The 26,090-nt window shown below is 29.2% G+C and overlaps 1 protein-coding gene across 4 annotated transcripts in view; it reads left to right on the forward strand.

Annotated features, from left to right (window-relative positions):
* The window catches only part of tim (timeless), a 119,072-nt gene that overhangs the window by 18,332 nt on the left and 74,650 nt on the right, over window positions 1–26,090 (forward strand). For 3 of the 4 annotated variants that reach the window (XM_071187525.2, XM_071187526.2, XM_087154800.1), the window contains exons 4-7: window positions 1,821–1,879; window positions 17,334–17,520; window positions 21,670–21,833; window positions 25,886–25,946. In XM_071187525.2, the coding sequence (XP_071043626.2) occupies window positions 1,821–1,879; window positions 17,334–17,520; window positions 21,670–21,833; window positions 25,886–25,946 (471 nt within the window). Of the gene's footprint in view, window positions 1–1,820; window positions 1,880–16,066; window positions 16,123–17,333; window positions 17,521–21,669; window positions 21,834–25,885; window positions 25,947–26,090 lie in introns of all 4 variants that reach the window. The other variant, XM_087154801.1, reaches the window with a different exon arrangement.

Genomic DNA, 26,090 nt, shown 5'->3' on the forward strand with positions numbered 1-26,090 from the left:
TATGATTTTTTAAATGCCGGAACACTAATCGCGATATGTGATTTTAAATCTCGTGAATAATAGTCGCTATGGATGATTTTTAAATCTCATTAATGTTAATGCGATGTGCAATTTTTAGATCACGTAAATACGAATTACGATATGTGACATTTAAATTGCGAGAAGAATCAAAACGTATGATTTTTAAAATGCGTAAATACGAATCGCAATATGTGATTTTTAAATCATGAGACAGCAAAATGAATAGGTTGGGTATGTGTAGTAAAATTTGCACGTGTTCATGGAGCTAAATTAATAGGCATGTGTTTTGATTTTTTTTTTTTTTTTTTTTTTGCAAAAGGGACCGCGTTATCTTCGGGAAGGTGTTGATTTTGCTCAGATACGTAATTACTTTTTTAGTTATTAAAAAAAAATTAAAATAGAATCTAGTTTCACAAGTTGTGATATTGTGTTAAAATATCAGGATATTCAAAATCACAAGTAAAATTAAGCAATAACGGGATAGGAAAAAAAAAAAAAAAACAGTCGAAGAACCTTTTATATTTATGTTAAAATTGGCACAAATAGAGCAGCACATAAAAAGTAATTATTTCAATGCGTGATTCAAAACTCGCGTGCTGTCAAATTATAGTATTAAAAATATCAGAATTTTTTTAAATCATGGGGAAAAGCCTAGTAATGACTAACAAAAAACTATCAAAATCCCTTTACACCGATTTCATCGTAAATAAATATAAATAAAGTGCGTCAAACAGTGATGTATTTAAATGCGGGGATTCAAAATTAAAGTGTCGTAATAGCGTATAAAAAAAAAGAGACTTTCAAAACATTGTAGAAATGTGTAGCAATAATTACCAAAATAACGATTGCAAAAAAAAATTGATTTTGTCAATAAAATCAGCACGAATAAATCACGTCAAAAAATGGTTATCTAAAACACGCGATTCGTAATAATATCGTGCTTAAATATCAAAATTTTAAAAACCACGAGAAAATATCGGCCACGAAAAAACCACACAATTACTGTCGAAAAAGGATCAAAAGTCATTAAGATTTGCTGTAAAGTTTGCGCAAATAAAGCGTTTCATAACTTTCAGAAATCGCGATTTCGGAAGCTACGTGAAAATGGATAGCAATAGCCACCGAAAAATCATTGGATTTCTGATAAATCCGCACCCACGAAGAGCATCAAAAGTGATAACTAAACTTCGAAATTTGTGTATCTTAATAATGACGTATTAAAGATATTGAGATTTTCAAAACTATGCGTAAATCCGTGGCGTTAACCATTGAAAATAGCGATCAAAAAACTACGTTGATTGAGACTGGGTGCGTCAAAAACCTAAATTTCAAATTTCTGATTTTTTTTATTCCAAAAAAAATTTCGAATTATTTTTTTTAGATTGCATCCGCGGCCGCACATCAAAGGTTAGAGGGCCGCAGGTTGTGCACCCCTGTGTTAGGTAATTAAACTCAGTGGCGCGACAGCCCATAGAGGGCCAAGGCCTACTGTGCCCAGCTCAGTTTTCTTGACCTTGGCCCCTGGGGTGCAGGAGCAGATGTTCCGGTCAGGTGGTCAGCCGAATGCGGAACCCCCGGTGTTTAGTTCCCAAGCATGCTTGGTACTCATTTATCGACCCACTGAAGGGGTGAAAGGCTGAGTCAACCTTGCCCGGCCCGAGGATCGAACCAGGGACCTGTGGCACGACAGCGCAAAGCGCTACCGCTCAGCCACCGGGCGTCATGTTAGGCAATTATTCTGATATTTACTAATATTACTTATTAAAGATATCGAATTCTGATGTGTAATTTTTTTTTAGGATCTGATTCCAATCTTGACTCATGGAAGAGACTTCAAAATTTTAGCCACGGCAACACGGTGAGTTTTTTTGTTTTAAATATGTTTCAATAATTTCCGATGTTTTCGAAATTTCTTAATTACAAAAGCTGTAACACGTGGAAATCAATTAGAATAAAATAACTTTTCAATTTAAATAGATTTTTTGTTAAATGGAAAGTTTCATATAGATTTTGACACTTTTTGAAGTAATAAGTGTTTCACTGTCGTATGCACAGTGCGCCAAAAAAAAAAGGGACCACTCTTAATAACTTTTGATCTAATGATCGGATCTGACGTTTTAGAACTCAATCTTAATGGTTTGAGGGGGATACCTCAAACAGGCTAATTAAGTAGTGCAGACGTTATTTTAATTTACGAATTCAGACATAAAAACGTACTTTCTCTAAATAAACATACCTTTTTTTTCAACAGGTTCGGATTTCTGACCCCTAAAGCATAGGGGGTAGCCGCAATCTGGGAAATATGGATTCCATAGTTAGGTCAGAAGAGCGATCCAAAGTTTGGAACCCTTAATGTCAACTTGACTTTTATTTTGTCATGCCTCAAGAACTTTTTAAGCGAATTGAAACATTTTTGCTCACAATTATAGAATTCGTTTATCCAAAGATAATTTCTTGGAGAAAATAAATTCTGATAAATATTTATTATTTCATTAACTAATAGTCGAAAAATTTTTGAATTGTGAGGTATACAATCATCATATAAGGTTTTACATCATTTTGAAGTAATTTTACATGAAAAAATACAAAATTTCAGCGAAATCGGTCGAAAAGGTCCTGAGAAATTGAATTTTAAAGAATTGTACCTTTAAAATTTCATTTCCCAGGAACTATTTAACTGATTTCGTTCTAAATTTGTATTTTGCTATGTGAAATTACATATTTTAAAATGATGTAAAGAATTGTGTGCATTACAATTCAAATTTTTTTCGAATATTATTAAGCAAAATTATAATAAATAATAAACATTTAATAAAGTATATTTATTGTATGGAATTATCTTTGCATAAACAAATTGTATAATTGTGTATTGTGTGCACAATTTTGCTTAAGAAGTTCCCGTAATGCACACTACCCTACAATAATGGATGAAACACTATCATTTTTTGAAATTTTTTGAATTTCTCAAGAAAGACTAAGATGATTATTTTTTAACTTCAGAGGTATTTAGTTCATGCGATTTTTCCTACTTAGCAATAAGGTTGAAAATTCTCAGAGGCTATAGGAACCTACACTAAATTACGAAAGAAAACAAGTATTTTCGAACACCCTATACTAGAAAATTAAGCAATAAACTTGCATCTCGTATCAATTACTTTGATTGTTATTTCAATAACTACTTAAAATTTCGTAAACTTAGCTTAAATATTTATGGAGATATGGACATTTTTATGTAAAACATTATTCGGACATTTTTTGTCTTACGTTTTAATAAAATTTTTATTTAAATAAATATTTTTATTTAAATAAATATTTTTATTTAAATAAATATTTTTATTTAAATAAATATTTATTAGTAAATATTAAAATTAAGTTTGTAATAATTAAAATTGTATTCGATGTATATACTTATTCGATATATTCGAAGTCAAACGAATTTTTTTAAGAAATTTAAAATTAATTACAAAATTATCCTTTTAAAATGTGATTTTTTTTTTAAACTGCTCAAGATATGAGTATTTAAAGTAGTTCTTTTGTGCTGCGCTGAAGAAATTAAAAAAAAAAATTCATAATTTTGTAGTGAATCGTTTTCAGCAACTAACAAAAAAAGTTTGATTTTCAATATTTTAAAAATTTAAAAAGTTTCAAGCAATTTTTTAAGTAGTTTTTATACTTTTCAAAAAGAGAGCTCAAAATGATAGAGGGTTATCCACAAATTTAATTTTGTATTATGAAACAAGATTTTATTAAAAATGAAGCCGGCAATAACAGCTAGTACGAAAGTGGATTTGCATAAAATCTGTCTTAATATTTATGCTAATCCAGCGTTCACGCGTCATTTATATTAAAGATAAATACGATATGTGAAATAGTCAAGTCGTTAGTTCTGTTTCAAGTAGTGACAATATGTCGCAGCAACGGGAACTTTGAAAGGGGTCATATTAGTGGCAAATCTAGTAGCGAAATAGCGACTGATTTATCTTATCCACGGGCAACTATTGGTAAAATCGTGAAAAGTGGAAAACTACAGGAGTTGGGATACGAACTACACACGTTTGCCGTCACTTAATGAATTGGCTCGGCATATCCTGAAGCGGGAAGTTCGTAAGAAACGCATGAAACCACTCCATATTATCAACAGTAAATTTCAACAGGCAACAGGCATTGCTGTGTACCACAATACTTTGTGGAAAGAACTGCACGTTCTCAATATCCGTGGAAGCGTTGCCGCACACAAACCCAATATCACTTTGTCCAACAAAGCCGCCAGACAACATCGCCACTGTAGATCACTGGGAAATATTTTTATGAAGCAATGAGTCTCGTTGCACGCTTTTTCAGTTGGATGGGCGAGTTTGGATATGGCGAATGCCAGGGGAACGTCTTTTATCTGAGTTTATAATTCCTAATGTCAAGTTCGGTGGTGTACTTGTTTGGGGATGTTGTTTCTGGTAAGTTAAACCTCACGACCTAGAGTGTTATTCTGGCAATTTTAAGGAAATAACGTGAGTTACTTCCAGCACGACACCGCTCCGTATCATGTCGCAGCCTCTCTCTAGGAGTGGCAGGGGTCTGTCCAGACATTTTGTGAAAGGTCCGTTTTTCTAAAATTGTGAGAGAAAAAATTACTCGTAATTTGTGAATATAAAATAAACGTTAAGTCACATTCTTTCAACCAGGGTCCGGCTTTTGTGAATTTGCGCAAATAGGGTCCGGTTATTGTAAAAAACTTTTTCAAGGAGTTTTTAAATTGTAAAGAGATACAAGATTATGCTCAACACTGTAAAATTATAATTTTAAAAAATTAAATTTTAAAAGATAAACAGCAATTGCTGCTACTAAATTAGAGATGCAACATACAAATATTTGGTATTTAGCCTATATTGCTAAACGCAGAATATTCATTTCGAACGAATAAAGGAAGAAGCGTCTGCCGAAGACAAAACTTATTTCGTTAGTCTTCCCCCTCCCCCGGGGAAGGGTTTATTTGATTAACAAAACAATGATGAAGATAAACAAATTTGTGAAGGGTCCGATTAAAAGATAAATTATTTTGTGAAGGGTCCGTTTTAAAGTTAAAATATTTTGTGAAGAGTCCGTTTTTATGAAAAGCTATTTTGTGAAGGGTCCGTTAACGGACCCAAATTTCTTCTAAACAGATCCCTGAGTGGTATCATGATACGGACGTAAAACGTCTTTCCTGGCTTGCTCAGCGTCCGGACCTAAACTCTATAGATTATTTGTGGGACGTATTAGAGCGACGTTTACGGGCCAAAGAATCACGTGCAAAATTTACAACCGAGCTGGTCACTAAAGGAGTAGCGTCGGGGGGAGGGGGGGGGCGAGGAACAATTCAACGAACGGCAAACATTCAACGATATCGTAAAATACTGATCCCCTCAAATTTTGATGAAATCGTTTCGAATCAAGGGCACCGACATAAAATAAAATCGATTACATTTCATAATATTATTGAGTTTAATTTTTTAAATAAGAATTTATTAAACAAAGTTTTTAAAATTTTTCTTTCTCTGGTAATACTTATTTTTATTTTAAAAAAAAGTTTATAGTTACATAATTGAAACGCACACATTTAGTGCCTTGTGTTGCAGTATTTGAGAATTTTTTGAATAATTTGATTTTTATGCTCATTAATATCAGTTGTCATAATTGCTTTGAGTAAATATTGTCTATATTTATTTCTAAATAAATACTTTCGTTTTAAGATGCCTTTCTTCTTGATTTAGAATATTTTTTATTTGAATTGTTTGACTTAATGTCATTTACTTTAATTCATTCGTCACTCCCAGCAATTTTTATAACATCCTTGTAAATGTTATAAAAATTGCTATCTTTGAAAATTAAGCTTTCTCATATTTTTTGTTATCCTCAAAAAATGATAATATAGCCTTCATTTCGAAACTATAAGAGTCCATAGTTTCCATACTGCGTTTCAAATCTATCTTCAAATCACGTTTTAGCTATAATTTTATTTCACTTACTTTCTATTTTTAATGCAACGAAATATGACATCGTCTTAAAAAGGGTTCAATTATTTTTCAGAAAAATATGTTCTTTTCTATTTTAATGAAGCAATTATGCGTTTTTGCTAGGATATTGAAAGTTTGCGAAATACTCTCTGGGTGGTAAATTTAGTAAATGCGAAAATACAATTTTATTCAATTTGGTTTCAGTGTAAAATGACACATATTGACTACAGTTTCATTTAAGTTATAAGACATTTTTAGTAGTTATTTTTTTAACGATCTTTGCAGTAAGAAATAGTTTTGTTCTCATTAAATATACATTTAGATTTTCATTTGATTTTGTAATGCTCTTATTTCTTTCGAGTGAGTATGATAAATGTAATAATATAATGGCTATATTACCTTCATTAAATAAATTAGGATGTGATGAATATTTGCTTAATTATCATATTTTCAGATTCATTATTTAATTCATAATAAAATTTCAATAAAAAATAGAATTTTTCTAACTTTATTTTGTTTTTGAAGGGTTTTTTTCTTATAAATTTATCAATTTAAAATAAAAATGTCATGGAAATTAAGAGGTGACCTATTAATAATAGCTTTTTTTAAAAAATATAGAAGATTTTAAAAATGAATTCTTTTGCCCCCCCCTCGAATTTTTTCGTCACGCAACGCCTATGCTGGTCACATTCTTACAGCAAAAATGGAAGCAAATATCTACAGCTGTATATCAAATCTTATTACAAGTATGTCAAGAAGGATTAATTGTGTCACTGCAGCGCATGGAGGGCCAACTCCTACAAAAGTATGAAAAAAAAAGAAATTTTAATTTTTCCGCCCATGTGCAGTATGAAAGAACTACTTTAAATGCTCATATCTTGTGCAATTTTTAACATTTTTTTTTCATGTTTTAAAACAGTAATTTTGTAACAAAAAAAATTGGTTTTCTATTTAAAAAAAATTCTTAATATCTCCATAAATATTTAAGCTAGGTTTACGAAATTTTACTCAGTTATTGCAATTAACAACCAAAGTAATTGATACAAGTTATAAACTATTTGCTGAAATTTCTGGAATAGGGTTTTTAAAAATACTTCTTTACTTCCGTAATTTATTGTCGATTCTTCAAACCTTTGAAAGCTTTAATCCTTCTTGATAAGTATGAAAAATTGCATGATCCAAACTACTTTAAAGTTTCAAAACAATCCTGTTAGTATTTCGGGAGAAATTTAAAAATTTTTTTGATTGATCAGATTTACTAACAAAATGAATAAGAAAAGATTTTCGTAATAAAGCTTTCATCATGCTCCTTTGCCTCGCTATAGGTTTCGTGTACTCGTTCCTTACTATTGAGGCACTGTGTGTAACTTATCTGAGATTTTGGTCTTTTTATTTATTTTTATTTTTTTAGCCTTTTGTACTACTCAGATATGTCTGATAGACAAGGCTTTATCCGACAACGCCATTTAACAAAAGAGAAAACACATATTTTAACAATTTTAAATAATAGTTTAAAGAGGTGTTAACAGATGTTTAACTTTCCTAAACTAAATCATCAACCAGTTATAAACCATAGTTAAATCAGTGGAGCAAAACTTAAATCTTTTGTAATTTATTTTTTCAACACATTGGTGTTGACAAGCAAATCGCTTAGTACTTACACTGTCTTTCTTGTATCTCCAAATTACATAGTGACTGTCTACATATACTAGAGTTATGTAGCTTCTAATAAATAGCAGCAGCAATTCAGACAAATGTACGCTAAATATTTCATTAAATTCATGAAGTTCCTACGAATATTATAAACACTGCTTTGATGCCATTCATTTGTGAAGACTTAATCCATTCTTTTTTATTTACATATATATTTCAGCCTTTACTTATTCTCGAATGTTCATTGTATGGTCTCAAATATATTTTTTATATATAATGATCACATAATATATCAAATATATTTTGGGATCTTATATATATTTTTTTAAAACCTTTTGAAATAATTCACTTTGTTATTAACCTTTTTAAATGTTACCGTTTCAATTCTTATAAGCAACTTTTTTTTAAAATTCGCTGTTTAAATTTTACTGTTCCTTTGGCTATTTTTTTCAATTTTATTTATTTATTTATTTTTAATTTTATAACCGTTGTTGAACAGCCGACCCAATTTTTTGGGTTTACGCCTACTAATGTTCAACTCCGTAGCCTTGTAATTTTGAACCCAATCCAGAAGACATAGGAACTCCTGGATTGGGAGAAATTTGCTTTTGTGGAGGACTTTTTTGATGGAATTAACCCACATTTGCGTTACACGGAGAGAAAAACCACAGAAACCTCCCATGGTTAGCCTGACGACAAGGACATTCTAACCCATGATCCAACTCACACTGAGATTATTTTACGTCAGCACTGTGGTCGGTGCAAGCCGGATGCGGAATTCGTATCGAGCGGCCATCCCTGTGATTCGAACTCGGTTCATCTCATTGGAAGGCGAACTCTCTATCCCCTGAGCCACCGCGGCTCTCCTATGGCTATTAACTTTTTTTTATTTATCTGTTTAAATTTTAACTTTTTGCTTGTCTTCATTTTGACTCGTTGTTTATTTTTTATCGCCAAACTTAATATTACCTGTAAAAAAATCGCTGTTAAAATTTTACTCTTTATTTGCCATTAGCTTTTTTTTTTAATGCACTATTTCATTTTTACAATTCCAGTCATGAATCAGTTATTCACGACAGAATTAGCAAGTAAATATGTTTATTAATATTATTATAATTTTTTTTTTTGCGTTTATGCTTTTTTAAATAAGTATGGGAAATCTATTATTATGTAGCGTGTTTACTTCTACTGCATTGTTTTAGGTATTGAAAGACCTAGATTTCATATGGTGACGTATTTCTGTTACTATTTTGATGAAGTAACAAAAAATGCTTTAAATAAGTTGTTAAATAACCTCGTCAACAATAGTATCATAAATCTTGTTCTTTATATACATAATTGATGTGCAAATATTAATGCAAAAATTGTACTCAGAATCTTTTCATAAAACAAGCAGTATGACGTTTGTTTGAACAGATGAAGGAAAAACTTACTAGAATATCTCAGATTTCATTTAATATCATTGTTTCCTAAGAAACTCAAAATATTTGTTATAAAAATATTTGATAAAAGCCTTTTGCGGAACTTATTTTTTCTTGTTTGTTTACTTTCGTTGGTAATATATTAAAATTACGTAATGTTTGTACTGCTATATTTTACTTAGTGTAGTTTAACTATGCCACTAAACATCTATGTGGATTCACAAAATAAATTCTTATACGACGCCATCATACGGTCTTACTAAGGCCAATTTTCAATTTCAGATGTGTGCGAATTCAAAAACATTTATTTTAGAAGTTACTTGTTATTAAACTTGGGTTAACAGCTACACTTAATGCTTACATGCATAAAAAATATCGAAATATATATGTTAAAGAAAAAACAAACATGCTGAGAGATACCCTGCAACATGGAGTAACTTACACCTGCTCAATATTTAGCTTATATTAGTTGGTGAGAATAAATCTACGTAAACTGCTAAAAACATACATTAGTAAAAATGAAACTGTTTTTTTTTTCTTCCTTTCCTTTTCTTTTCAGGAAGTTAAAATATTAAATGAAAATAAAAACCTGACATGTCATAATATTTATTTTTCCTATTTATGTGATTAGAATAGTTTAAAAAACATATCTACGTTGTTTCCTTCATTCGGCATTTAAGAAATTAAAGAAATTAGGCGTTAAGTTTTTTAAAAAAAATTTTAGAGTAAAAAATTAACTAGGTCAAAAAAAAAGTGCATGAAATATAAACATATATTTAGCCAATTAAAAAAATATTTAAAAATTCTACTAAATCAAGTTACAATATAATGAAGTCAAAACAATTTTTTTTAAGATTTCCATAAAAATCAAGAACTTATGGAGTGTGCCCTCTAGACCCCATACTCCTAGTGTGTACCGGGGGGGGGGGTAACAGAAGTTTTAGGAAAAAAGTTGGGTAGACTTCGTTACTCCGCACAGAAAACAATAAGTTATAAAGTATATTTAAAAAAAATTAAAATGTAAATTTAATCAGTGGAGAAAACCAGTTTTAAAAGGACAGTTTGAGATTATTTTTAAAAATGTTTAAAAGAGTACAACTCAAAATTATTTTGAGTTTGGTGATTAAAATTTTCCATATAATAATGATAAATATTAGTAAAGGCTTATAAACTTAGTTTTAAAAAACACACATTATTGATTTATCTGATCGAAACCTTCACTTAAACAAGAAATGAAATGTAATAATCAAACAGTGTTAATGAAATCCAAAATTCTCAAAAACCTATTGAAATTTGTGTAAAATTGAAACATAAATAGTTTATTGTAGTATGTTTTATAGTATGTTTTAAGCTGGATTTAAATACACAAATTCAATTCTTCATTTCGATTTTTCGATCTAATTCAATAAAATATTTATAAGAAAAAATGGGTTAAAAATTATTTATCTGTTCAAAATCAAACTTGTTTTTGTAGAAAAACCAATAGTTTTATTATTTTAATTATTGGAATGTTGATATAAAATAAACCTTGATTGATTTTAGCCAATATCTAAAACACATTAATGTTAACGCATCTTTAATGCATTACATATATAGCATAGTAACTCCTGTAACATACTGTGGGTTGTTTTGAAAGAATTTTTTTTTTTGCATAAAAATAAAAGATAATTTTCTTATAAATATTTTATTGAATTAGATATTGTCCATTCTGGACCTTTTGCCATTTTACTGGCAGTAAGATGATTCCACGTGTATACAATTTTTGTTCTTTACTAGCAAAAAACTTTGATCCACGTGATTTTTGACCTCCTTATTTGATGTAAAGGTATTACCGTCAAAAATATTTTGTGAAGACCGGAACATTATTTTAGACAAACTCTCGTTTCCAGTGATGATGTGCTTCAAAAATGGATCATTTTCTTGACGAGAACGTAAATCGAGCTTTGAAATTAAAGCTTTTCAAATGACTACGAAGGATCGAATTCGATAAATTTAATGTCTCGGCGATCTCCCAAGTTGTTATTTGCCGGTTTGCATCAATTATTTCCTTTATCGTATCTTCATCAGCTTAAACTGCCGTGGTTCATCTTTATGCTTCTTAATCAAAATTTTGCAAAGAACTTTTGGTAAGTACTGGCGTACTGCCACATCTTTGTCTTACGCATCGGATAATTTTTTTCTTGCTTAAACAGCATTTTTACCTTTTCCTTAGTAAAAATGTAAAATATGCTGAAAATTAAGCTTATCATTTTCTATATTTGAGAGGGCACTAACCAAAAACGACTGCGTAAAATCAATCGAACTACAAAAGCAAGCCTTATTATATCAGTTGTCAAAATATATAATGATTATGAAGTGTGAAGTTAGTTGTGAAAAAATATAATTAAGTCTTCTGTTGGGGAAAAAAACGAAATTACTTTTCGAACAACCTAATATTTTAAAATGTTGTAGCGGACTATTATTGTAGTCTTTACCAAACCTACCTCTCCATTTTTAAAAGAGTTTAATCAAATGTTTTCAAAACTACCAGTAAATTGATTGGTGATATTCTACTCTAGTTCCGTTAGTTCTTCGACTTGAAATTTTTTTTTTTACCATTTTAAGAAGAGATCAAAATATATTTTAAGCGTGATTGTCCCAACATTTTCGTTAATGCTTTAAAAGAAAGTTATTAGTTCACATTTTTGCCTTATTTTCATTTATTATTTTTTATGCTTCATTATAATTATTCGAGAATAAATTTGTATACGCAGATTTTAACTTTTAACGGTCCAGAGATATTTTAAGTTCATTCCGTCCCGGTCCAAGCTATTTTGCATTTAAATATTAACAGAGTTATTTTTATATCAAGTAGAGAAAGGAAAATATATATTTTAATGAATATATGTGTATATTCTGATAATTATTTATATATTTAATTCAATAATAAATATGGCAACAGTAGGAGCGATAAAATGATTCCAGTTACACGTTTCATTGAAAACAGTAAATAAAAGTACTTATCAGAGCATTGGTTCGTTAAAAAGGTTAATACGTACTCTCTTTTTTCTAAAAACATTTTTAATTTTTTACATCGAAAAGACATCTCTGCAAATACTTCCCCTTAGGTGCTATTATAAAAATTTTCCTATTTAGCTTTATTAATACACAGGGATAAGAAATCAGCTAAATACGTTTTTTATATTATCTGACTATGAATATTAAGTGCAAATGAAACTAATTAAATATTGTATGTCTCAGCTAAAAGCATTTTTAATAAATTATCTGACAGATATTAAGTGCGAATAAAACTAAATAGGTATTGTACGCCATTGATATAAAAATACATTTTTAGTAAATTTTAAAGAAATGGATATTAAGTACAAATGAGCTGTATAATGTTGTAGTGATTGATTAATCTTTTCAAGTTTTGCCCAACCTCTACATGTTTTTTTCTCAGGATATAAAAATGCTATATTTTTGTTATACAATAATATTAATTTAGGTTAATCATTTATTTCATTCCCCCTTTCTAAGTGATACTTTCATTTCAAGCACAATCAAAATGTTTTTTTGTGCATCACAAAGACGTAAAACTGGAATTTTAAATTTGACCTTCAACTCAATCGAATAAAATAAAACAAGAATGATAATTGAGATTTACGAGAAAAAACAAGACTTTGTTAGCAAATCTCGACCTGTTTATCCGTTGTTCTATCTTGATTGCGCATGCTTCTTAAAACATTTCTTCTTTTGTATTTTACCACGTGTTTCGAATTCACGTGTTACCTTCCGCAACGGCGGCTATTGAACGTATTTAATCGAGGAAAAATGTCACCATCACTCGATAGAACGTTAACGCTTATATTGAAAAAAAAATTATTGATGGCCAAGTGAAATAGGAGAAATTTGTCATTGATTTATCGAAGTATACTTTTCTAAATATTCAACATTATTCAATAAACATATCTTGAGTCTTACTTTTTTTAATTTTGTTATTATTTTTTATTATTTTTATATTTTTTATATCTTTTTTATGAGATAGTTGAAAACCATTAGTATTCGTTGAACATTTTTTTTAAAAAAAAAGAATGATTGTTAATGATTGGCGAGTCTAAACTTAAATATGTTAATTAATTATTGTAAACAATATTTGAAGTTATGAAATCAAATACAAAACCGTACTTTCTCCGCTTCGCGACGGATTTGGATTTTCGCTACATATGGTAGAGGGAGGAAGCCACAATCTGGTAAAATATGATAAAAAAAAAAAGAAATTAGGAAAACGGTTGAAAGATTGGGACTACTAATATAAATTTCATATCTTCTTTATTTTGTAATATTTCTGGAAATAATCAGACGAATCAAAATGTTTTTAAGCCCAATTATGAAACTTGTTTATCCAAAGATTTCATATTAAATATAATTTTTTAAGATTTTTTTTTATTTAATTTAATTATGGTTTTGCTTGTTAGATATATAAATTTTTTCATCATTTTAATTGATGGAAAAGATAAAATTAATTAAATGAGAAAATTTGAAGTCTATCATTCGAATAGTAGCTGATAAATTGTTGTGAAACAGGCAAAAAATAGTTTTCAACATTCTCCGTAAACTATTGGGACCATATTTTGAGGGTCAAATATCGGTCGAGAAAAAGATACATATAAAGTACTCAAAATATCGTCTACCCTAATTATTTAGCTTAGTTCAGGCTATGCCACCGAATCTTCAAGATCCACATCTATTAATATCCATCCGATCGTTAGATCAAAAGCGTTGCGTTTTTTTATTTTACCCTCTGTAAATCGACACAGTATAAAAAGGAACAATACTATTTGTGCAGTACAGTATTTTACCATACTGTATATATTTAACGAACTTTTATCTTATCTGTTTATTTATTTCTTTTGGTTAATTTTTGCGTGTCAACTTAGCCTCACATGAAATATTCCATCGAACCTTGTGTTTCTCACAACAGAATATACGATTTCCTTATACAAAATCCACTTTTTTTTCTTCTTCAAATCTTCATGATTTTTACCTATAAATATGTTATGTTTTATTATTAATGATATGGGATGAATGGTTTAATGATTAAAAAGTAAAAATATATTATGACTTAGCTGGCCGTTTAAGGAAGTTTAAGAAGAAGAAAAAAGCAGTGAAATTCTTAAAATATTTCTTTAAACCATTTATTTTATAATTCTTTCAAGGGATATTCGGAATTATTGGAAGTCCTCAAGAGAAACTGCCCGGTTTTTGAAATTGGGAATGAATTTTTTTTTTTCAAAAAAATAAAAAAAATAATAATAATAATAAAAGAAAGAAAGAAAACTTTGTTTGCTCGGAGGTATCCTTGAGTTTTACATTTCGAGTTTTCTCTTTTCTGTTTTTATTTATTTATTTATGTTTTATTTTTATAATATTTTGTGCTTTACTTTTCGGTTGTTGTCCAAACTAAGCAACCATTTTGATGCAATTACCGATACGGAATTCTCCCTATTCTTATTTAAGCTAAAACCAAAAATTTCGGGTAAAAGGGTTGAATAATTCCCGAGATTAAGCAACTTAAAGAAATTTTAAAAATAAGTGGTTGCTATAAAAATCTTATTTTAAAGTTGTCACAGTTCGGAAATAAGGAAAATTATAAACATTAAATTTTGATTTAATTTTGTAAAAAGTCTCGCTGCATTTTTGGCTTCATGTTCTACTACGCAAAGTGTTTGTTACCTTATCCATCAAAGTTTATACCAATATTTCTGAGTTTAAGGGACATTTTGTGTCACAATATCGATCGATTTCGAAACATCGATCTATGTAAAAACGTCGGACTTTTACTCATATTGTACGACATCGCAAAAATGATATCCATCGATGATACAATAATGACGTAAAACACAAAGTTCGTAAATAACATATTCCACAGCCTTTATAGTTTGTCTAAAGTAAGAACTCCCCTAGCGGTGGTGACTATGGTAACGTGTTGGTGACTATGGTAACGAGATATAACTATTTCAAGTAGAGGTGTGGGGTCACTGTTTAGGACAAGTTTTGGCTCGGGTCGACAATAATAAGGTAATCTTTTTTTTCCAGTCTACTGAGTTAGACCTAGAGTGAAAAGAAGCTGCCCTCCTTGAAATGCGCAATTTTTGTTTCCATAGCAATAGACGACCTCAGATTTTGTGGCGGAGCGGGGAGTTCTTACCGTAGGCAAATTATACAGATGCTGTAAAGTTCCAATGGATGCTTTCATAACGTTGTTCGTAAAATAAATATTAATAAGCATTTACAAATACGAAAGAACACCAATAGATACTTTTGCAACGTTATTCGTAGCAAAAATTTCTTTGGAGATGTTGTATATTGTATAGGGATAATCTTTTAATACTGTGCAGATTTCCAAAAATTGATTCTGCTGCTTTATAATTTAAATGCAAATTTAACTCAATGAATATAGGTTTTGTATTCCAAATTAAATAGAATTTATTGCAAATATGTATACGTTTTGTAATTAAATTACAAATATATATTTTAATTTGGAGTAAAACACCTGCATTGAATAAATTAAAGCTGCAAATGCTTTAAAACTGCAATACGAAAACTGATATGCTTTAAAATTGCAATGCTTTTGAACACAGTTGAATGAAAAATGTGAAATATTGTTATCTATCTCTATATGATTTGTTTTTCTTACTAATTTGAAAAAGCTAAGTCAGATTTTCTGAAAGAACATTTTATCTATCTAAACAATTTTAAAACAATAAAAAATTTCACTTAAGAACTGAAACTATTACTATTTCTCATAAAGAATAATTTTTTATTTCAATTTTTTTATTTTTTTATTGCAAGATATGAAAAAAAATTTTAACTCAGATTTAACTGGAAAGTTATCTTAATATTTGTAAAATTTCAAATTGCTCATTAACAATTTAATAAATCTTAAGTTTAAAAATTTCTGGGTTTACTTTGAGACAAACTTATTTTACATAAATTCCATAGATTCAAGCTGAAGAAAAAAAAAAAAGAAAAAACACTGGAGTACAGTATTTCAAAAAGTAAATTTTTTAAATGTATTTTTTGTTTTCATTTGTGATTTAAAAAACACTGACGTCAATTTTAAAAGAAAACATTTATTATTTTCAAGTGTTACATCTAGACCATAACTACCATCAAGAAAATACTTTTTTCACATTTCCAAAAATTATTTTACTAAACATTTTAGACAATTTTTATAATTTTACAAAATTAACAGAAAATATTTCCTTCCTTATACATTAACTAGACCATCAGGATTCTTCAAAAACTGTGAAAGTAAAAAAAACAACTCATAGATAAATATATGAATACATTATAATATAGATGAATTCCTTAATAATATAGTATCAGCATTCATATCTCTAGTTGAATTCTCAACAAAAGAAAACAATCATAATTATTTGATTTAAATTAGATTTTTTTTAAAAGATGCCTTAAAAACTAAGTTTAAAAGGTTAATAAATAGTAGGATCGTATAACTAAAAAGTTATATTGAAATCATAATAATACATTTGAAGCTATATTGCTGCATTAAAAATTATTGAAAATTTTTGATGCAGCATTTATTTATTTATTTTTTTTTTAAAGAAAGAAACCACAAAATTAATTTCACAGATGTAAAAAAAAAAATTTTAAACATAAATTTAATAATACAAATATTACTTTTGTAATGTTAAAATTTTTTGAAGAATGAGTTTTTAAATCAGGAATTTATAGGAGTTTTAGTGTACTATGTTTTTTGTGAAAAAATGATATTCAATGTTAGTTTTAAAACACGTCATCAAATGTATTTAAGTCAGTAATTCGTGTATGACGAAATATTACCAAAGGAAGAAAAAAATCAGATGAAAAAAATTGCAATTTTAAATTTATATTTATAAATTATACACTACATTTTTTTAAACTTAAATTAGTGATTTGATTGATCTTGCTAATTAATTTAGTCAGACATTTATGGTATGTTATTAATAAATACATGTCTGCAGTTTATGTAATCTATAAAGGAAATAGCACAAAGATAATAAAATAATTGTAATTCTGTTTTCCACAAAGTATGATATTTAATAATTGCATAATTATATAAATTTACATTTAAACGTTTATAAATGCTCGTAGAAAAAGCTAAAATTTCTCAGCAATTTTAAATCTGATTATTTTATTTGCTTAATATAAAACATAACGTATCCTGATATATCACTTTATTATATAAATTGTTACCTATATATTTTAGAGTTCTTGTGAGTTTGAGTTTACCTGCTGAATGTCTTTTACAATTTGAAGAAGCTGCTTTATCACCTAAGCATTTGAATATTTACACACAGTTAGCTGTATCAACTTTAGCTATTAAAAAAGCTTTTTTAAATGCATCAGCTACATCACCTATTGTCTCAATGCTCAGAGAAACAGTTATGAAATCAGTAAGTAACTGTATGTATTTTATTATTTTCATTTGTTAGATTTACAGCATCTGTAACTCGGGAGATTCTGATTGAGGATTTGGAAGGAAATATCTTACCGAATTATTTTGTGCCAGCTGTGATATATTATTTACTTCCTAATAAACTTTAAAAAAAAAGAATTTAAGATATTAGTGACATATATTTAGTTATGCATAATTGAAATCTTCCTTTATTCTGAAATTTATTTAATAAGATAATGACCTCTTGACATACATTTTGACTTTTTGAACAGGGGAAAATAATAAAAGGAAGTGTTTGTGAGTTTCACTATTGCAATTTCTAAACCATTTCTGTTAGCCTCTTGAAATTTGGACAGCAGAAGCATTTGAGCCCCGATCCTAAAAATCGATCAAGAATTTTAATTATTTTGTTTAGAAACTAATTTTTCTCTTTAGTACATATTTTAATTACCATTGATTTTATAGAAAAAGCAGTCCCGCAGTGGACTGATCGTTAAGACACGGTTTCCAGCAGATCACCGAAGTCAAGCATCACTGGCTGCGGTCAGTGTGCGGATTTGTGACCACTTGGATCAGTCTGGGTAGGGACCGAGGGTGTGCGGTATTGATCCTCGTTAAACTGTTCTACCGTAAAGTGCTCGACTTCGCGTGCAGGTCGTCGGGCTACCGAAGCGGGGGTGCCATCCCTCTGCAGAGGATCAAAATTGTGATGGCATGTCTTCGGATCATCCTCAGGAAAGTTTCCCAGACCATCGCCAATAACCCATTGTGCAGCTCTAGTGCGACGTAAATGAACTACTACTGCTATAGAAAAAGCATAAGCAACAAATAAAAAATTAATTATTAAAAACGAGCTCTTTTTGGATTAAATGGAGCTGTAAGGTAGCAAACATCACTGATATTACTTTTAAAGTTATGTGAAACGTGCTTCCTAAAACGTGTTTTATTTAATCTAATTACTTAAAAGTCAGTGGGAGGAACAACAAAAAATTATAAATGAAGAAAAAATTGAAATATTTAAGCTTTATCAATTGTATCAGTATAAGCCTTTCAGCTTTGTGCATAATGCCATTTAATTGATTATTTAATATTTTTTCACCTCATTTGAAGAACAGAAATTCTGCATGTTATTTAATAAAAAATTGAACATGCAGCAGAATTGCTACAAAAAAATCAATTTTTGGCTAAATTTTCGCTATTGCATAACTTTTTTCAACAACTCATGGACCATAACAAAATTCACGTATTCTATTATATTTTACTATTTCGTAAAAAAGTGGGGCTTGAATTTGATGTTGCTTTTCCTTTGTAGAATATAGTTATATGGTGATTTTAATGCATGCTAAAATAACCCATTTTTGTGACATATTTTTTCAATGTTTTTGAGTGTTTGATTCTTTATTATTATTAAATATTTTACCCGTAGTGAACCATTATTGTAACTACCAACTGAAAAAGTAAAATTTTCACGTTTTTCCAAAAAATTTTATATTAAGAAACTCCAAATCTTCCTCTTTTGATTCTTCCCGATAATCAATTGTATTGAAATATTATTGTGAAAAGAATGAGTAACTTCCACCAGACCAAGGAGGTAGGCAAGGGAGGGGTTTAGGGGGTTCAAACACACCCCATTGTAAATGGAAATTTTTAATATTTTCCCAAATTAATAATTATTTTAGAAAAAATATTTTCAGAAAAATTTTCTGCTTCCTTTAAAGTTTTTATTAGGTAATAAAACACCATCTTAAAATTCATTTTGCCTCATGGCAAAACCAATGATCCCCTTCTTGTCATTCACTTACAAGGTTAGCGGATTCCTTTTTACTTTGGGAAAATGTCCACAGCTTCAAATTACTCTACTTTATCTATCCATATCTTGATGTCTAGGGGTGTAGGTTGTAAGTGAAGATATTTTGTTCATTTGAATTTGGTTATAAATGCTTCATACGGAATATTTCCAAGATTTTTCAGGGAGTGTTTTTGGGATTGAAGTAAGATGTAGCCAGTGGATGGTGGACGTTACGAAAGTGGTGATAGCTTATCAGTAAGTTTAAAAAGGGGATGACTCTGAAATCAAACTCTTTCTCTACATTCAGTCAGGAAACTTTTATTAAGATGCGCTCAAATTTGGTTCAATCTTATTGGCTGTCTTCAGAACATATATTATATTTTTTAAATATATTTTTATTTCAATTTAGTTCTTTTTTTTTTCAAACATTGTCGTATTTACCTTTTATTATTTAATTACTTTTATTAACATTTTACTCCGTTTTTATTAATAATTTTCTTATCAACATTTAAATCGTGACACTTAGTTGTGAAAATGGTTCATTTATTTCTTTTTAATGGAGGTTTTTAATAATTTTAAAAACACCCTCAAAGAACTTTATTTAGTTGAACTTAGTTTATTACTTATTAAGAGGTAATGTAATGCATGTAAATACTAAAATTTGATTGGAGTTCAAATGCCAATTTATTTAATAAATTAGTTCTCTTTTTGGTTTTTATAATCGTTACATTGTAACATTTATTGCAAAATAACTATTATTAAAAAGAAGTTACTTAAATTTTACAAAAGCAGTAATGTGGAGGATAGCCGAAATCTGGAAAATAGGGTTCGAGCAGCTTTGCCTGGAGAGCAGTAAAAAAAATGGGCACTTCAATATTATATAGTTTCACTTCCATATTTTGTGATATTTCTGCAACTGTCTAATTAAAAAAGATTTTTCATACAATTATAAATTTCGTATATCCAATGATAGTTCCCTCAAAACTATTATTTTTCTATAATAATCTCCAATCAAATTTATTGGAGAAAAAAAATTAGTCAGCAACTGGAAAATTAAAAAGAAAAATAGTTTTTTAGCTCAGTCTTAAAAAACCTGAAATGTCGCAGTTATCGATATAGGGCCAAACAAGGAAATTTTACTACTGACGAGTTGCCAGTTGTAGATCTTTTTTAGGAGTGGCTACTTAGTCTACAGTGGAGAGCCTGGTTGGTAGGGCACTGGACCCATGTCCAAGAGTTCGTGGGTTCGATCCCCACCGACTGAATACTCCCCGTGTTGTAAATGGTGACTGATGTACGCTAAATCTGTCGAGTCGCAAAGTCCTCCATGTTCCCATAATAAATCAGTACCTCTGGGGGTACTGATCCAGGAGTTTCCTTATTTTCTGGATTGGTTCAAATTTGCAAGGCTGCGGAGTTGAACATTAGTAGTCGTAAGCCCCAAAAATTGGGTCGGCTGTTCAACGACGGATTAAAAAGAAATGTTAAAAAAATATTTTGATATTAATAACGTACGTCATTTCTTTCGAAGCATTTCTGAAATTATACTAAACATTTCAAGGTTCATTTCTAAAATGAAGAAGAACAAGCATAAATTAACTATCAGAAAATTATAAAATATTCATAATAATTCCATATTTATTAAAAAACAACAATAAAATGCTCATGGGGGGGGGCATTTTAACAAAAAAATGGTGATTTAATGGCGACAAGTAGAAAATTTTTTAGTGATCATTTGTTATATTTAGTCATCCTATGACCACTGGCAAACATTTATTTTGCCCTGTAAGTATCAACTATACATACTAATTATAGAATTTATCCAGTGCAATGTATTTGCAGGAGTAAATATTTTTACTGGTCTGAGGTACATGCGGTACAAGGTTCTACTCTCTTCCTCACTGTTTTTCTTCATATAATTCATAGTTTTGTTTTGTTTTTTAACTTGGTGTTATGGCATTACAAAATGTTAAGAATTTTTCAATGTTTTCAAGTAAAATGAAATGTTTTCATCTGGGATATTTTTTTTTCTCTCTCTCTTTATATATTTTAAGTAGTTTTCCAATTGATCATACAATGTTTATTAGTACGCAAAATAGTTTAATATTTGTACACAAAATAGTTTAAGAAGCATGTTATTTATTTTTAATTTTCAAAATAAAAGTGGCGTTGTAATGAACATTAAATTGTTCAATAACCCTTTCAAGCTTTTTTTTCAGTTATTATTCTTTTTATGCAGTCTTAATATTAGTATTTCTTTTCAAAAACATGTTTTATAATTATTTATTTAGTTATTTTTTGAACATCTAATATTTAAATATTTGCTTTAAATTAATATATATATATTTTTGTTTTTAGGAAAAACATCTAATTCCATTGAAAGACAAAGAATGTGAACATTTGTATAATTGTTTAACTTTTCTTTGTAATTTACTGCATTTACCTGAAAACTTATCAAATCTTGATAAAAATTGCATCCCAAAATATGCTGATTGGCAGTCAGTGCAGAATAAATTAATATGGTGAGTCATTTTTAGTTATGTTTACTAATAAAATTTCATTTCAAGAATTTAAGAGTTGGGTTTTTTTTTACTGTAAAGTAACTGAATTTTATTTTAAATATGGAATAATTTTTTTTGTTATTTTTTTCTTAATCTTTAGGAGTGACAAAAAGATTCCAAATGACATATCTCATTGATGTAGCTAAAAATATGACATTCTTTCTAACTTTAATAATAGCTGTAAAGGAAATTATTATATAGTTGCTTAGAAAATGTTCTGAAAAATCAAGTTAAGTTTTCAAATTTTCGAAAAATACGAATTCCAAATTTTTATTTTTGTAGTAACACTCTAAGTAATTCAGAGCGTTGCACATTAGCTTTTGCAGCCAGCTCTCTTCTTTGAAAAAAAAAGAGCCCAGTACTTGTAATTATTACAAATTTTAGCAAAATTAGTAGAGGTGAGCGTTAATTTATATAAAAGTTCCGATTTTTATTTAGGGGTGTATAGTGCACAAAAATAAGAAGGAATAGCTGCAATCTAGAAATTGTGATCCAAATAGTTTAATCTGAAGAGTTGATAAAAGTTTAGTCACCTTAATGTTAATTTTTTGTTTTTGGCTATATCTTTAAAACCAGTACCGTCTCTACGAATGGGCATACCCTGGCAGTGTACTTTCGCACTGTATCTTCATAAAGGAATAACATTTTCTGGAGAGAATGTTCTGAACCACCTGGTTGAAAGACCTAGGAAAATAGACATAAGACTATAATGAAAAATGATAAGATGAAATTTTTTCTTAATTTTTATTCAATCTGCATTTTTTGTATTTTAACTACATAAAATAAAAATCAATTTTTTAATCTCGCTACAAATGGCTTTTATTGGTGTAAAATAATTATCAGTTTAAAGTCATTTTTGTTATTTATTAAATTTGTTTATAACCGTCGTTGAATAGCCGACCCAATTTAGGGCTTATGACTACCAATGTTCAACTCTGTGTAATTCTGAACCCAATCCAGAAGACAAGGGAACACCTGGATCAATATTGGGAGAAATTTGCCTTTGTAGAGGACTTTTTGATGGAATTAACCCACCTTTGCGTTACATGGAGAGGAAAACGTTGAATGCCTCCCATGGTTAGCCTGACTGCAAGGGGACTCTAACCCATGATCTGTCTGCCTCTCAGGATATTTTACCTCAACACTGTGATCAGTGCGAGCCGGGTGTAGAATTCATATTGAGCAGCCATCGCAGAGATTTGAACCCGCTTCATTGGTCTTACAATATTATTTTATTTTATTTTATAACCGTCATTGAACAGTCAATGCAATTTTTTGAGTTTACAACTACTAATGCTCAACTCTGTAGTTTTGTAATTTTGAACGCAATCTAGAAGGCATCAAAAATATATTATCAAGAAATTTTGTATCAAGCATTGGAAGAAATTTGCCTTCGTGGAGGAGTTTTGATGAAACTCACCCATGTTTGCATTACATAGAGAGGAAAACCACAAAAACCTCCCATGGTTAGTCTGACTGCAAGGGGACTCTAACCCATGATCCGTCTACCATTGAGGACATTTTATGTCAGCACTGTATGAGGTGCAAGCCGTGTGGGGAATTTGTATCGAACAGCTATCGCTGTGATTTGAACCTGGTTCACATAAATGGAAGGCAAATGCTCTATTCCTTGAGCCGCCACAACTCTTCAATATTATTTCAAATAATTCAGTGTTCAACATTTCTGAAAAATAAAACTGAGATTTAATTTTAAAACCCCGTTTTGAATGATTTTCTGGATGCACCACTTTTAAAAAATTAGCTAAATATAACCTAAAGTTCATTCTAAATTGCATCTAGAATTAGTTTTGAAATCGACTAATAAGAATTACATTTGTTAACAAATTTTACTAGGACGGAGAGATTAACTTGTTCGAAATAATTGGCCTTGTAATTTCAACTTTGATTCTTGGTGACATTTCATCATTTTACTTGACTTTTTGAAATTTGAATTATAAACGGAATTTTTTGACTTCCTAAAAAAAATTGTTCTGCATTGATTTTTTGAAAAATTGCAGCTAATTATTTTTAATTTTTCAATCTGAGAGCCTGTGCCATTAGTTATGACACAAGTGTATTGTATCTGGCACACATAATACATAGAATAATTATGTAAAACTTATTTTATTATTGAATGAAGTATTTTAATTTAATAAACTGAATTACTAAATGAGTAATCCCAAAAAACTAAAGCGGAAAGTGGCTTTAACATCATTAGCTTCAAAAAATTTAAAGATGGTAATAGAAGTGAACATATTTTGACCGCTCAAAAACTCACGTCATGTGTCATTCCCACCTGAAAAGTCTTGAGAATGTGTGCCTATTCTTGAGTGTTTGATTTTTGAAAATGTCGATTTTCATTACTTTTGTCATATTTGTGAAGCAAATTCTAAAGATTCACTGTTCATTGTGAAGCCATTCTAAAGATTCACTAGATATGAATGAGAGAAACAAAAGTGATTTAAATGGTTGCTAATGAAAAATATTAATGTATAAAGTTTAAAAACAAAACTAGAAATACCCCAGTAGCTAGGAGTGAAATGAAAAATTAATACCTTACTAGGGCAACGTTGGCTACATTGGACAAACCAGTCGTGCTTTAAAATTTAGACTAAAAAACATGATAAACATATCCGTCATATCAAGAATGCAATAAATCATCTATTACCCTACCTTGTTGGAATATCGAGAATAAATTCATTTTCAATATTTCCAAAATTCTTCCCTTTCCCTTGTCACATTAGCTCCTCTTGATGCTGTGGAATGTTGCTTTCACATGAATGCCAATTCTATTGCTAACAATGTGAGTTCCTCGCTATCTCTCCCTAGCATGTGGAAATGCAATTTTTCCTGATTTACCTTTCACGGCCAAAGCAGTTTTTCTAGTTTCTTTCACCTTTATTTTCTATTTTCTATTTCACTCTCAGCTATCATAGTTTTCATAGTCTTTTATTTTCCATTTTTCTTTGACAACTGCATTTCTGTTTTAGTCATTTTGTTTTTTCTCATTAAGGTCAGGTGAGTCTTGAGACTGAGTGCTTACTTATGAGCCAATGAATTTTTTTTCACCAAGTATACTGTGTTACATTTGGGTCTTGATCATAATTTTGATCAGAATCTTATACTTGTAGTAGCAAACCTCTGTAGTTTAATATTTTAAAAGAAAGATCTCTATATTGAAATCATGAAGTTATCATTAATTTTAAAATAAAATCTTTAAAATGCAAACTTTGTAATGACATATGTGGAGTTCTTGAAATTGAATATTGAGGTAAATATAAATGTAATAAAATATGTCTTTATCTCCTTAGTTTTGCCATTATATCAGATACATGAATGCAGTAATGGTCAGAATCATAATATAAGTTTGTATATAAGGGAAATATAAAAAGAATTATCGCAATTTTTAATAATAAATGTAGCTGATCACAGTTGAAGAGCTTAATAGAAGAACAAATAGATTAACATTTTATGACAACTTTTATAAAATGTTCGTAAAACCTAATTTCATAAATATGATGTCAGTGAAATTTGCCATAAAATGTCAATCAACATGTTCTTCCACTAACCTCTTCAAGTGTGATCAGCTACATTTATCACCAAAAATTGCTTCAATAATTTCTTTTCATTTCTTTTATTTACAAACTTATATTATGATTCTCACCATTACATTTATGCATCTGATATAAATGCAAAACTAAGGAGATAAAGATGTATTTTATTACATTCATATTTGTTATACGTTTGTATTTGTTACATTATAGAGGACCAGAATATTTGACACTTATTTTAATCATCAATATCTACTCATAAAGTTTTAAAGATGACTGGTAGTTATGAGAGGAGCCTCTTACTTCACTAAACGTAATCTGAGAGCTTATCTCATGCTTTCCAGACAATACTCTCAATTGCATAATCGAAATATACATTCATTGTTTTTAAATAATGAAATGAACTTAAGTGTTTTATGACTATTAATGTCTTTGAATAATATTTTATTTCGTTTTATTCAGGAATTTATTTGTGCAAGGTTTTGATGGAGCTCTTATTTTAATGCTCAACAGCAAGTACAAAGTAGGTATATTTAAACATTTTTAAGTTTTAATACTAGGGAAAAACTTTATTTTAAGGATTAAAAAAGACATATATTTTGTAAAGAATTTTTATCTCTGCCTTAAATATGTATTTTCTCTTAGCAAAAATGTAAAACATTTCAAC

Source organism: Parasteatoda tepidariorum, chromosome 11, assembly GCF_982258835.1.
Source record: "Parasteatoda tepidariorum strain Cologne lab strain chromosome 11, Ptep-v5.0, whole genome shotgun sequence".
NCBI classification, from domain to species: Eukaryota; Metazoa; Arthropoda; class Arachnida; order Araneae; family Theridiidae; genus Parasteatoda; species Parasteatoda tepidariorum.